Below are 13752 nucleotides of genomic sequence, written 5' to 3' on the forward strand. Positions count from 1 at the left end.
TTGCTTTCAGAGCCCTGACTCAGAGCTTTTGGAGCGTCGCTAGCCCCTCCTATAATAGCTATAGTGTAGACTTTTGTCCTAACGCAAACATTAAATGTCATTGACAATGAATGGAGAATTTACGTCATATGTGTCTGATAAAATCGGCTAAGGCGATTTCATAATTGTTATTTACTATAGTCCTACTAGACCCCAGAAAAATTACATCTGGCCACAGTAGTTTTTTTTTCTGTGTGTCTGCACCAACACCAGGAACCAAGGGGGCTGCCATACTGTGTGTCTGCACCAACACCAGGAACCAAGGGGGACGCCATAGTGTCTGTACCAACACCAGGAACCAAGGGGGACGCCATACTGTGGCCCCTTTTCCACCGGTTGGTTCCCAATGAGAACCGGTTCAGTTCTTTTTGGTTTTTAGTCCATGAGCCAGAGCTCCAAAATTGGTGGGAAAACTATACCCTATATTAAATTGTTTATAGGATCAATACAAGTAAATTAATACATGATAACCCTTCCACAGTAGTAGCTTTATCATATTTTCGACTATTTTGCATATTTTCCTACATAATGCCTCATTTGCATATTTAAAAATGTAAAAAATTGTAATACAATAAATCATTGTCTTCGTGTAAGTACTCAATTGGGGAAATTTCATGGTGATAATAATCTAATATAGGTATGGTTTTGCCCACTCAATTCATAATTACCGTTTCAATTTCGGAGCTCTGGCTCATGGACTAAAAACCAAAAAAACTGAACCGGTTCTCATTGGGAACCAACCGGTGGAAAAGGGGCCTGTGTGTCATAGGCTCAATCGTCAGTTTGTCACCTCCCCCTTAACATTCAATAGATCCCATGATCTTTTGTGGCCACATGTAATATCCTGGGGTCTAGGAGGACTATAGAGGGTACTGTATGTGCAATGCTTAAAGTGAATGGCACATCGAGTAGCAAATAGAGTGGCAAAGCAACATGCAAAGTGAGTAGTTTTTTGCCACTCCGGGTTTGATGATGATGACACGCGCATACGCTCTATAGTAAATAATAAAGAAATCGCCGTAAAATGTTGTAAAACAAATACATATTTAGCCACTTGTTCAAATGCCCCCGCCCCCCTGTAAAACAAAATAGCTAAAATCGTTAAAACGAAAGAAAGAAAAAAATTATAAATAAATTACACTCATCTTTTACTTTCTCTAACAACAACTTAGAGCCTTGGTTTAAAAGGTAGACCACACCAATCCAACTCAATGAGTTACATTGGTGTGGTTTACCTTAAAAAACATTTTGTCCCAACGTTACCCTTTGGTGTGGTTTGGGCTTTAGTCTTACACAAGCCACTGAGGCCGGTGCTGAGATGGGTATGTGTTAGAAATTAGAATATGACGCCCAACTCATGTAAAAAGAAAGAATAAACCATGCCAGAAGGCCCGCCCAGTAGAGGTGGGGAAGCCTCACCCCGTAGGGGCCATATGGCAGAAGCCCTTGAAGGGTGATTTCTCCATTCTGCAACCAATCATCAAAAAGTCCAGCGAAACGCTCACATTTTGAAGAAATGCAGGCTAAATGTAGGACTGTTAAAAACAGTCAAAACTCAAACATTAAAGAAGCATGCCTTAGAAATAGGTTGGTGCATGAGATTATTAGACATAGATCAGGGTTTTTTTTTTTTTTTATTCTCAAAAATATGATGTATGGATGGATGGATGGATGGATGGATGGATGGATGGATGGTGGGATGGAGGGATGGATGGATGGTGGGATGGAGGGATGGATGGATGGATGGATGGATGGTGGGATGGAGGGATGGATGGATGGATGGATGGTGGGATGGAGGGATGGATGGATGGATGGATGGTGGGATGGAGGGATGGATGGATGGATGGATGGATGGATGGATGGATGGATGGATGGATGGATGGATGGTGGGATGGAGGGATGGATGGATGGATGGATGGATGGTGGGATGGAGGGATGGATGGATGGATGGATGGATGGTGGGATGGAGGGATGGATGGATGGATGGATGGATGGATGGTGGGATGGTGGGATGGAGGGATGGATGGTGGGATGGAGGGATGGATGGATGGATGGATGGATGGATGGATGGATGGATGGATGGTGGGATGGAGGGATGGATGGATGGATGGTGGGATGGAGGGATGGATGGATGGATGGATGGATGGTGGGATGGATGGATGGATGGATGGATGGATGGATGGTTGCAGTATAACTTACTGGAGTCGGTGAGGCTCCGGTGGGACAACTCTCCTCTTAGGATGGGCTGCGTCTCTCCGTCACTCTCCTCCAGCCTCCCCCCCAGGGTCTGGTCAAAAGAGACCCTCTCTAGCGCCCTCCGCAGGCGATGCATGTCCAGCTCGCCCTGAGGGGAGGAGAAGCTCCGTGCCGCCATGGTGGAGCGAGCCAGCGTCCTCTGCCTCCTGCGAGACTCCTCGCCACCGCACAGGCGGCCATTCTGCAGCATGGGCAAACACTCTGTGTTTAAGACAAAGGCTGTTCACACTAGTCTCGCATATAAGCCAGACTATATAGCTGTTCCACACTTACAGACGTGACATTGCAAAGTTTCAAAGAGCCTGCCATTGGCACTTCCAGAGGCACAACATTTCTTTCAGATGAGGTTTCGCGGCCAAATGCAGTGTTAATTTTGTTGTTGACTAAGACCAAAAGACTGAGTATTACTAAAATATTCAAAATGCTAAGACTAAGGCTAAATCAGAATTTGTTGTCAAAATTAACACTGGATCAAGGTCATGTAATTTCTTGTCATTTGATACTAAAATTAAAACAAGACATGTTTTATTAACTATAAATGTATTGCACATTCAAACCAAACATTTATTTGACAAAAGACTAAGACTAGACTAAGACAAAAATATTTTGATATTTAGTCAACTAAGACTAGACTAAACAATGTCAGATGACAGAAATAGGGCTAAAACTAATGGTCTGTTAATCAGAATCATGTTGCGTGTCCTTGACACGAAATAGTTTGAATGGTCTTTTAACTCTTTATAAAACGTCTGACCTTCTTAGCGCTGTCGTCGGTGCTTTCGGCAGAGGCATTGTGCTGCCAGGAGGCGTCTGCCCAGCGGGACAGGGAGGACCTGTGCTGCGTAGCAGGAGGGACCACCACCCTCTCCAGGCCCTGAGGCAGGGAGCCTGTGTCCCGCAGAGGGAGCCCGGGGCAGGGGGTGGCATGGAGGGGCTCCGAGTGGAAGGGCCTGGTCCTGCTGTCGCCGCCCGCGGCCAGGCCTGCAGTACAGTCACCATCAACCACATTTTACTTGACGATAAGTCATATAACCACAAATAATTGTGATTATCGTGTTAAGACCTGAGGCCGATTCTACAAATGCCTTCTAAATCAGTAGTTCATACACTTTCAATATATATTTTTTTAATGTTAAAAAATAGCAGATGTACAAGTTCCCAAGCTGTGAGCTTATACATCTGCTATTCTTGAATAGCAAACTGAAATCTAAAACAAAAAGCTTGGATTATCCTCTTTCTAAGTCCTGTAAAGTGTAAAGTAAAAAAAATCCACCGTAGACATGTTATGAGTTACTTTCTGTGTCAATTAATCCCGTGCGGGTGATTCTTTAACCCGTAACCACACAACGGCCCTGCATATACAACCTCTTTTGAAATCGCACATAATGCAGGAGGGCAGCTCACGATCACCTTCATGGAATCTATAGAAAATCTATTGTTGCAAATTGCGGCTACGGTATATTGCCTACCCGTGGCCTCGGAGGTGGAGGAGCCCTGCGAGTGGGTGTGGGAGTGGGAGTGGAGGAGACTGCGCTCACTGCTGACGGAGCAGCGGGTCAGAACGTACTGCTCCTGGATGTAGGAGCTCCGCTGGATCCTCTTCCTCACGTCACTGGACCAGTCCAGATCCACACCTGGCACCACAGCATGCAGTGGTGGGAAAGGGTACTCGCACCGTTTACTTAGCACTGTTAGCAGTGTTCATATTGAGAGAACATTTTGATTTTGTTTTAGTCATAGTGACGCTGTTATCAAGTAGGGCCTTCATTTACAAAACAAAACACGCAAAAAGCTAAAATATGGAGATAAGAGATTTATGCCATGTGAGATATAGCTAAAATTACGCAGAGGCGAGGAAGTTTTATCTTTTATTACTTTGTGAAATTACTGTTAAAAATAGAATGGAAATGTTTTGAAATATTTATAATTACAAACAAAACGTTGGAAACAAAAAATTGCGGGACCCATAGAAATTGGTCCGATTTGCCATTTTCACACGTTTGGGTTCCCGGGGCAAATAACATCCAATTTCTCTTTTGGGTCACAGGGAAGCACTGACCTGGGCTGCCGGTGGTGGTGTCGGTGTCATCTTTGGCGCAGGAGAACTCAGAGGAGATCTCCCTGGAGATCTCCCTCAAGGCCTCCTCCAGATCCGCCTCCCCTCCTCCTCCTAGGGATGGAGCTCATTCATTTTTATTGATAACGAGCACCTTATTGATCAGGCTGGGTTCTTATTGAGCCCACTATCGAGCATTTTTATGTTGTGGAAAGACGACAAAAACATTATTCTGAACAGAACCGGTATCTTTTACTATAGGGCCTTCAAATACACTAATTACACATTTTTACTTTTGGAAAATAATATTGAAGAAAGTGTCATTTTGTTTACCTGGACGGCGCTGTTTGGCAGGTATCAATACACTTTTAGACTGACATGTTTGTGCCAGCATGGGTGATTAGATGTATTTATTGATCGCCTCTTGTCTCTATTGTTTAAACATGTCATGGGCCGCTATATGCTCCATAACAGGCTTGATAAGATCAAAGCTTATCAATACCATGTACTCAATAAGCTTGTTATCGGGTTTTTCCGGGTATGGAGCTCGATCCCTACCTCCTCCTCCTCCTCCTCCTCCTCCTCCTCCTCCTCCTCCTCCTCCTCCCTCCCCCTCGGCAGCATCAGGAGGCGTAGTGGTGGAGGCCAGGAGGAGGTCCGAGGCAGGAGGAGGGGGAGGCGACAGCTCGTCGTCATTGGACAGGCCGAACACGGAGCCCGCCGAGTCGCGGTGTGTGGCCCTGTAGCCCCGCCCACCAGCCTGGAGAAAAGCAGTTATTGTTGTTTATTGTTTCATTATTTGAGATGTATAAAAATCGGTTAAAAAATTGGCTATTTTAGATTTTAGTTTTAGCATAAAATCATTTAATATATGGCCTGTTTTGACAATAGGACATTATACATTTTGACCACACACGCACGCACGCACGCACGCCTAATGCGAAAAGGTAGATAGAGCATTGTTATATACCTCAGTGTGTATGCCTTTAAAAATAGACATATCGTACAGAGTGCAGTAGCCAATCAGGCGTTTCCCTGGATAGAGTGGAGGAATCTCATTGGGTGAGAGGAGAGCCTCCATGTTGTCGGGCAGGTACCAGTCGATGCGCACGTCGGTCAACACGGGCTCAAAGGCTTTCTTCAGGGACTTGATTAACTGAAATGAAGAGAGTGACCATCGTTATATTCACTTTGTTATACAGTATGTTATGTCAGTGGTTCCCAAACGTTTTTATGTCAAGGACCCCCAAATTGACACTCATTAGCCCCTCATTTGAAAATATATGCCAAGCACCCACCATAAGAGAAGATTTTCACAGCTCTAGCAGTGATTCTCAACCATTTTCATTTCAAGAACCCGCCGGTTTGACATGGCCAAAGCAATTCCGGGGGTCCCCAGCCAAAAACGTTGAGAATCCCTTTGATAGTTACCAAATGGACCCGTCTCTCTGAGTTACAGACCCATAAGGTTCCATTTGGTTCCTAACTATCATTTAGCTGGGGCTCCCCTGGAACTCCCTCAATGACCCCTAGGGGCCCCCGGACCCCACTTTGGGAACCACTGCCATATGTTACTAAATATTATTATAATTTTGGGGGTCCTTGAAATGAAAAGGTTAGAGAACCACTATTATACAGTATGTAAAGCAACTTTGGTTTTCAGAAAACTGTCTAAACGTATAGGCCAGGGGTCATGGCCATGCTGGTTTGTGGCGCATGCTAGGGCATTACGCAACTAGTCAACTAGTAAATCCACTAGTCGACCTTGTTGGTACTAGTAGACTAGTTGATAAGGAAAAAAAAGATTATAGTTATAGACACCAATGTACACAGTTTTTAAATGTACAAATATTTATTTATTTTTACATACAGTAATAGGTAGTTAAACAGGTGCAGTACGTAGTTCAGACAAGTCATTGGTCCGACAAATGACAACCCACCTCATCTCCTAACCTAACCATAACCGCAAGCACAGGAGCAGACGCTACTCCGACATGCGGATGAATGTCGGACTAATGCCCTAACTCAGTGGTTCCCAAAGTGGGGTCCGGGGACCCCCAGGGGTACCTGAGGGAGTTCCAGGGGGGACCCATCTATTTTGTTCATGTTCATAAAGTGCTAAAGTGTTTAAAGCAGTGGTTCCCAAACTTTTTCATGTCAAGGACCCCCAAATTGACACTACTTAGCCCGTGGACCCCCATTTGAAAAGATATGCCAGGGACCCCCATAAGAGAAGACGTACACATTTAGACGTCTACATTTAGACGTCTACATTTAGACGTCTGTATACATTTAGACCAGTGGTTCCCAAAGTGGGGTCCGGGGACCCCCAGGGGTACCTGAGGGAGTTCCAGGGGGGACCCATCTATTTTGTTCATGTTCATAAAGTGCTAAAGTGTTTAAAGCAGTGGTTCCCAAACTTACATTTAGACGTCTACATTTAGACGTCTACATTTAGACGTCTGTATACATTTAGACCAGTGGTTCCCAAAGTGGGGTCCGGGGACCCCCAGGGGTACCTGAGGGAGTTCCAGGGGGGACCCATCTATTTTGTTCATGTTCATAAAGTGCTAAAGTGTTTAAAGCAGTGGTTCCCAAACTTACATTTAGACGTCTACATTTAGACGTCTACATTTAGACGTCTACATTTAGACAGTTTCCCCCTGAGTGCCTTCCCAGTGCCTCCCCAGTGCCTCCCCAGTGTCTCCCCAGTGCCTCCCCAGTGTCTCCCCAGTGTCTCCCCAGTGCCTCCCCAGTGTCTCCCCAGTGCCTCCCCAGTGTCTCCCCAGTGCCTCCCCAGTGCCTCCCCAGTGTGCCCCTGAAAATAAATAAAAATGCCTTCGGCAGATTACAGTGCGAGTATGAGTCTGGCCAAAAAGCCATGCTATATTACAGGCTATTATTAACTGAGCTTACTTGATCTGCAGTTGACATTCCGTCCACTAGATGTCAGTACAGTAACAGCCATGTGTCTAATAGAGCTATATAGGATAGAGACGAACCGTTAGCCCCGCCCCCCCGCTATTAATTTCAGTGGAAGTTGCTCAGTGGCGTTTTGAAGCACCCGGAAGACTGTCAATTATAACTCAATGGCTCGAGTGAGCGGAAGTTTAGCCTAGCCCCGGACCTCAATGGTAGCATCTTCAACGTTGGATAGCCTTACTGGGGGCTTGGTCTAACCTTGGGCTGGAGTCTCTCCTCGTCATCCAGGAACTCTGTGGTCCCTCCTGTCAGCTTGGCCACGCCCTGCAGGAGCCTCCGGCACGCTCTGGGACCCAGGCCCACCCCAAAACATCTGGAAGGAAGGGTATGGAATATTCAGGTTTACATACACCAAAACATCTGGAAGGGTATGGAACATTCAGTTTACATACACCAAAACATCTGGAAGGGTATGGAACATTCAGTTTACATACACCAAAACATCTGGAGAGGTATGGAACATTCAGTTTACATACTACGGAGCCCCGAAGTGGCCATTGAGAAGAAAGAAATCACACCTGTGTGAACTGAGTCTCTCTCTCTCTCTAATTTAACCCTCAGATAATACACCAAACACCAAACACACACACATAGTACACCAAAACATCAGGGAAAGTACGGTATTCAATATTGCAGGTTCACGATGTACACCAAAAACAAAAAGTTAGGCAGGCAGCTGGTTTCAGCCCACCAATGAGACTCCAGGCTTCTTCCTGGAGGCTGAAACCTTGATAGTCAAATGTGCCAATGAAGAAAAACTGTGATAATTGTTAATGGGTTAATGAACTGGTGGACGTGTCCACATAAAAACGTCATTTTAACAAATACTGTACACTTTTTTTTGAAAATAATCTTTCTCCTTAGGTAATAGTAATAGTAATAGTAATAGTAATAATAATACCTGATGATCATGTTTTAGGGTGGGAAAAAAATCAATCTTTAAATTGAGAGCCCTCTTCAGTCAGTCACTCAAAGTCTGTCACATCTTTATGTGGCTGTTACCGGGTTATCTGCCTGCATTATGGATTCTGCCTGTATCTTTATTCAAATGCACATGTTAATTTGAACCGTCAGATATTTGACACACACGCACTCATAGGACATAAATATATATATATATATATATATATATAGGGCTGTAAAAACATAATGGCATAATATGATGCATTACTCCCATGCCTTCACATATTTCTCTCTCCCTCTCTCCCCCCCCTCCCCCCTCTCTCCCTCTCTCTCCCTCTCTCTCTCTCTCTCTCTGGGACAGAACTGTTATTTGTGATTGACAGCGATCAGAAGTAATTTGGCTAATTGAGAGTATGAAGAGCGGGGGGGGGGGGGGTGGCAGACTCCTTGGGGTGTTTTTGTGTCACTAGTTCATTTGCACATACAGTACGTGAAATGTGTCCTCTGCATTTACCCTCCCTTCCTCTGTCTGGAAGGAGGCAATATGGGTATAGGGCGGCTGCATTATAGCATGAACACATCTATCATAGATACATTAGTGTTAACGTATCCATTTGTACAGTTAAAATGAACAAAGATAGCCGTGTTCACACTGACGGTGGCAGCTACAAGCTACAAAGCGACGCAGCATATGTGTCACCGAGTCGCCATACGAGCAGGAACTGTGTGAAGAGAGAAGGTGATTGGAAATTATTAAACAACACTTGGTCGTTTTGTAGATTTGAAGAAATGTACGGGTGGGAGGGTGGGGGTATTTGGGAGTAGGGGGGAAAACTGGAGGCGATATTTTAAAAAATGAGGAAAAATCCACAAGAAAGCACTGTGACAACCATGAAATGTACCAAGCCTTGCCACTGAAATGAAAGCCTGTAGCTTTGTATTTTCATACATTTTCATGTCGCCAGCTTCCATTGAAAATCAATGGTAGCCTGTAGCTTTGTATTTTCATGTCGCCAGCTTCCATTGAAAAGGAATGGTAGTAGCTTTGTAGCTGCCAGTGTGAACGCAGCAGGAGCAGCATGATGGTGATGATGGGCTGACACAGCAGCCACGCTGCTGGGACAGCTGAAAATGCAGGCGGTCCAACAGGCGAATACTAATGAGGCAGAAATGAAGTTAATGGGCGATGCCCTGCAGGGGGAGTGTTGTGGAGAGACGGACTGACTGACTGACTGAATAGTAAGACCTGAATAGAGCAACGGTGGCTCAGGGGTAGAGTGGCCGGATGGTAACCGCAATGTTGCTAGTTCGAACCTGGGCTCCTGTCGAAGTGTCCTTGAGCAAGACACTAAACCCCTAATTGCTCCTGATGTGCTGGTTGGTGCCTTGCATGGTTTCCTCCGCGTATCCTCGGTGTATGAATGGGTGAATGTAATGCACCTTGGATAAAGGCGCTATATAAATGCACCATTTAGCACACACACACACACACACACACACACACACACACACACACACACACACACACACACACACACACACACACACACACACACACACACACACACACACACACACACACACACACACACACACACACACACACACACACACACACACACACACACACACACACACACACACACACCACTTAGCAAGATTACTGGGTGTGGCTCAGAAATACATCTCTCTCCTCTCTTTCTACACCCTCTCGCTCTCTCTCTCTAGATATGGCTACCATGCAGACACAATTATCTTTGTCACTCATTCTCATGTTTTTGTAATTGTCTGCTGACCCCCCCATCTGAAAATATGCTGTTTCAGGGACCTCCCAGATTCAAAGATATGAGTAAAAAAAAAAAAAGTTCACCGTGAAAGAATATATATTCAAAGATTTGCAAACACATTTTCACGATTTTTCAAAAATAGCAGATCTACAAGCTCATAGCGCGGCACTCAGTGCCACTCTATGAACTTGTAGATCTGCTATTTTTCAATAGCTAAAGTATAACATAACCATTAACTCTTTTTTCCCCAAGTCCGTATACGGACATCGACGCTAGGTGGTGTCATATCCCAGGTCCGTATATATACGCATACTCCGTCTATATAATGGTTGAGGCCTACGGAAGCTTTTAACATTGGTCCGGTTCCTATAGCAACGCCCCACCGTTCCAACTATGGGATTGCAAATATATTCACAGTGCAAGCAGTTGAAAGAAACCTCCATAAGTCCGACTCCAGTATCGATGTCCTTGGTGGATGTTCTGCCATCCACATTTCGGATTTAATTTGTGCCTTTGTACCGCAACGCTGCCGCCATGTAAAAGCTTCTGACGAAAGGTAAAGAGTGTGTGCTTGTGTCGTATCTGATGGAACCACATTTCATTGATATAGCCTAATAATGTTAAACTAGACAGACTAAATTGTTTCACATTTAAACTATAGTAGGCCTGACCAACAGGGACAGTGTTTGGACAGACGCATAGTCACCATTCACAGCTTGCACCCTATATGGAAAATAGGTACTTTGATGTCTTGAAGATAGCAGTAGCCAGAGGTCTCCTACTGTGCTTAGCTGTGACCACACCTAGTGACTTGAACCATTTGGTTTGAGTGTCAAATGTCTGTCTGTTTGAAATGTGTATTGGGCTTCTTCTTTATAAACAGCCAGAACTGTATACGTGTAGGTTAGTCTCCCACAAGCCGTGAGGCTGCATGGGTACATGCATGGGTCTCAGGACCCATGGCCATGAAGCTGTACTTTGTCTCTGCAATAAATCTGGACAGGTTACCCTCTTTCATCTGCGTTTGTCCTCCGTGTTTTTGCCTAAGTATTTCAGTCTAGTAGTGTAAGTCTGTTCAGGGGCTCTATGGAGAGAGGAAAGCAGTTCTCTTCTGTTTAGTTCATATACTTCAAAGTGGAGGTAATTTACTTCACTTGTTTCAATGATACAAGAGTGTGTGTAACGACTTAAAAGAACACCGTCTTCTAAAGTGAACGCGTATGCTGGCACTGGGAACTGGGGTTTATGCTAACCGCTAGCGGTAGAGATAAAAAATCCTAAAAGGGTTCCCGTGCTGAACGGGCTATAGAGTAAATGTACTTGGTTACTCACCTGGCGGTGCAGGTGTTCCTGCGGACCAGCTCCAGCACCTTGCCCACGTTGCTGACGCTGCCGTCCGTCACGATGAACACCTGGCGCGGGCAGGAGCGCTGCGCCCCCTGCTGGTACACCCACGACAGCGCGGCCAGCAGGTTGGTGCCCCGCATGTCCGCCCGCATCTTCTGCACGTACTCGCACGCCTGGGCCATAGTCACCTGTGTGTGTGATCGCGTATGTGCGATTAATCTAATGAATTAATTAATTCATCAACATTTTCGACAGAAGGTCCCCCTGCGCCCAGCACCATGCCAAGGCTTTTTCCTGCAGGAAACACTGGCTATATATAAAATAAATTGTTTTAACTGAAATGGATGGCAGCTTCACACAAATTATAAAAGCAACTATAGGTATCGTTTGGATCACTTTCAGTGTAATTTTATATGAGCGCTGGAAATATTCCATCGGAAGGACATCTGGGATACAGTCGCGGTCTCTCTGACCTTATGAACGTCTTGTTATTAATGGAGATCTGGAGACAATTATGAATAGCTAATGCTAGCTGGCTGGCATTACCGCAGGTTGTCTGTCAGATTATCCATAATTATATCCTCTCCCTCTTTGTGGGCTATCATGACACGCCGTTTGACGCATCGTTTACCAAACGTCATCGTTCTTCGGTGTGGACGCCAATTAAATTATCGTCATAGTTATCGTGCTCAGTGTGAGTGGCGCTTAAAGCTAAATTAATAATGAACCAACTGCCCAACGACTGTTAAGTCATTGGCTGTGTACTAAAAACCATATACACGATGTTCAAACTTAGCCTAGTTATAGGTTATTGTTTTTAGTAATTCATACATCTCGACTTAAAAGCCATTTAAGCTATAACTATAGCTAAGTTTGAGCTTAGTGTGAGGTGGCGCAACTGGCTCCAGACAGGAAGGGGCGAATGTTGGAAGGTATAACTAAGTATACTCAAGCTGTACTTATAAGTACTCAAGTCTGGTACTTTCACTGTATTTGGGCGTTTCCATTTTTCAATACTTTATACGTTATACTCGAGGTAGATATTGTACTTTCTTTACTCCACTACAATTACTTGAAAACATTATGACTTTGCCAAAAAATATAGCAAACGTATTAGACAGGGCATGAGTTGGTGTTTTGAGTTGCATTGTTGCGTTGTATGAATGGTGTATGTATGTAATAATATGCAATATGTTGTTTATTTGATGATGTGTTTGAGACCCCAGGAAGAGTAGAGCTGCATGCTGTGATGCACAATAAGCCAACGCAGATCTAATAAATAAATCAAATCAAACAGTAGACACTGGTCACTTAGTTACTGTCCAGTGTCTGGCCCTGCCAGCAGGTCATGTCCGCACGTTGCCTTAGCAGCAGCGGAGGAGGTTCAGGTTTAAGCCACACGTGGGCTCTGCGGGGACAAACGCTACTTTAAACACATCATGTTAAACCAACCATAATGGTGACATTTCATGCATGCTAAGCACGCAGATAGCCTCCACATCCAACCTGTTACTTTAGGGTCTGTAACGCCAGAGTGTACAAACAGAACGCTCGACCGCACATAGGGGTCCTTGTGGGTGGGGGTAACAGGGTTCCAGGTGGTCCCCCACAGCAAAATGAGTGATATTAGCATCAATAGTGCATCAGGTATTAAAGCGCAAATAACATGCATTTTAAAACTGCTTTTAATATTTAATAATCATATTGTCTATGTCCCTCAAAGTTATTTCTAATGGTTTGAGCCTCAATCACTACTATGATATAACCAAGCCTTGTCAATTCTTTCTGGACTTTGAAAGCAGTTTTAGCTGCAGTACCACACTGTCCTGAGGTGGAGAGGGTGATGATATGCAGATTATTTAATATTTGATTCATTATAATACTCATGCTAGATAAAACCAGGCTTGTTTCCATTCCATGCCAGCTTGGAAAATCAACAATGGTGGACATTTTAAACAAAGTGGAAATGCAAATTTGCAACTGAAGACTGAAGAAAAAGAGGAATTATACAAAGTAGGGTGACATTGATGACATCACGATGAGGCCAAAATCAGTCGAGCTGTTTCTGAGAGCAATTTCCATTAAAACACCCATATGACATGAAGGCCCGATTGTTCAAAATTGGTTATTTGTGGGGATAGAAAACACACATGGGAGCCCCAAAAACACAAAAGAAATTGAAAAAGTTGAATTTTATGTTATAGGTCCTTAAAAAAAAAAAAGCTGATTTAAAAGCTCACAAAGCATCACATAATTGCGATGCGTGGTGACCTCGTAGGTCGTTTTCCACGACATTCGGCAATATGGTAGAGGGTCGTGGGAATCGGTAAGGAACTGAAGCTCACAGTCATTCGTCAAATGGCCTCTGACCTTTAGATCTCC

At 44.4% G+C, this 13752-nt stretch overlaps 1 protein-coding gene across 1 annotated transcript in view; it reads right to left on the reverse strand.

The window, feature by feature from the left end:
• vwa5b2 (von Willebrand factor A domain containing 5B2) overlaps nt 1–13752 on the reverse strand; it is a gene marked incomplete at its 3' end in the record, with an annotated part of 31736 nt that overhangs the window by 8329 nt on the left and 9655 nt on the right. Inside the window, 9 exon segments of the mRNA XM_080779015.1 lie at nt 2239–2476; nt 3050–3276; nt 3765–3929; nt 4355–4465; nt 4998–5021; nt 5024–5111; nt 5322–5507; nt 7532–7646; nt 11356–11558. Coding sequence (XP_080635141.1) covers nt 2239–2476; nt 3050–3276; nt 3765–3929; nt 4355–4465; nt 4998–5021; nt 5024–5111; nt 5322–5507; nt 7532–7646; nt 11356–11558 — 1357 coding nt within the window.

The sequence above is a fragment of the Protomyctophum bolini genome, assembly GCF_963924005.1.
Source record: "Protomyctophum bolini genome assembly, chromosome: 12".
NCBI classification, from domain to species: Eukaryota; Metazoa; Chordata; class Actinopteri; order Myctophiformes; family Myctophidae; genus Protomyctophum; species Protomyctophum bolini.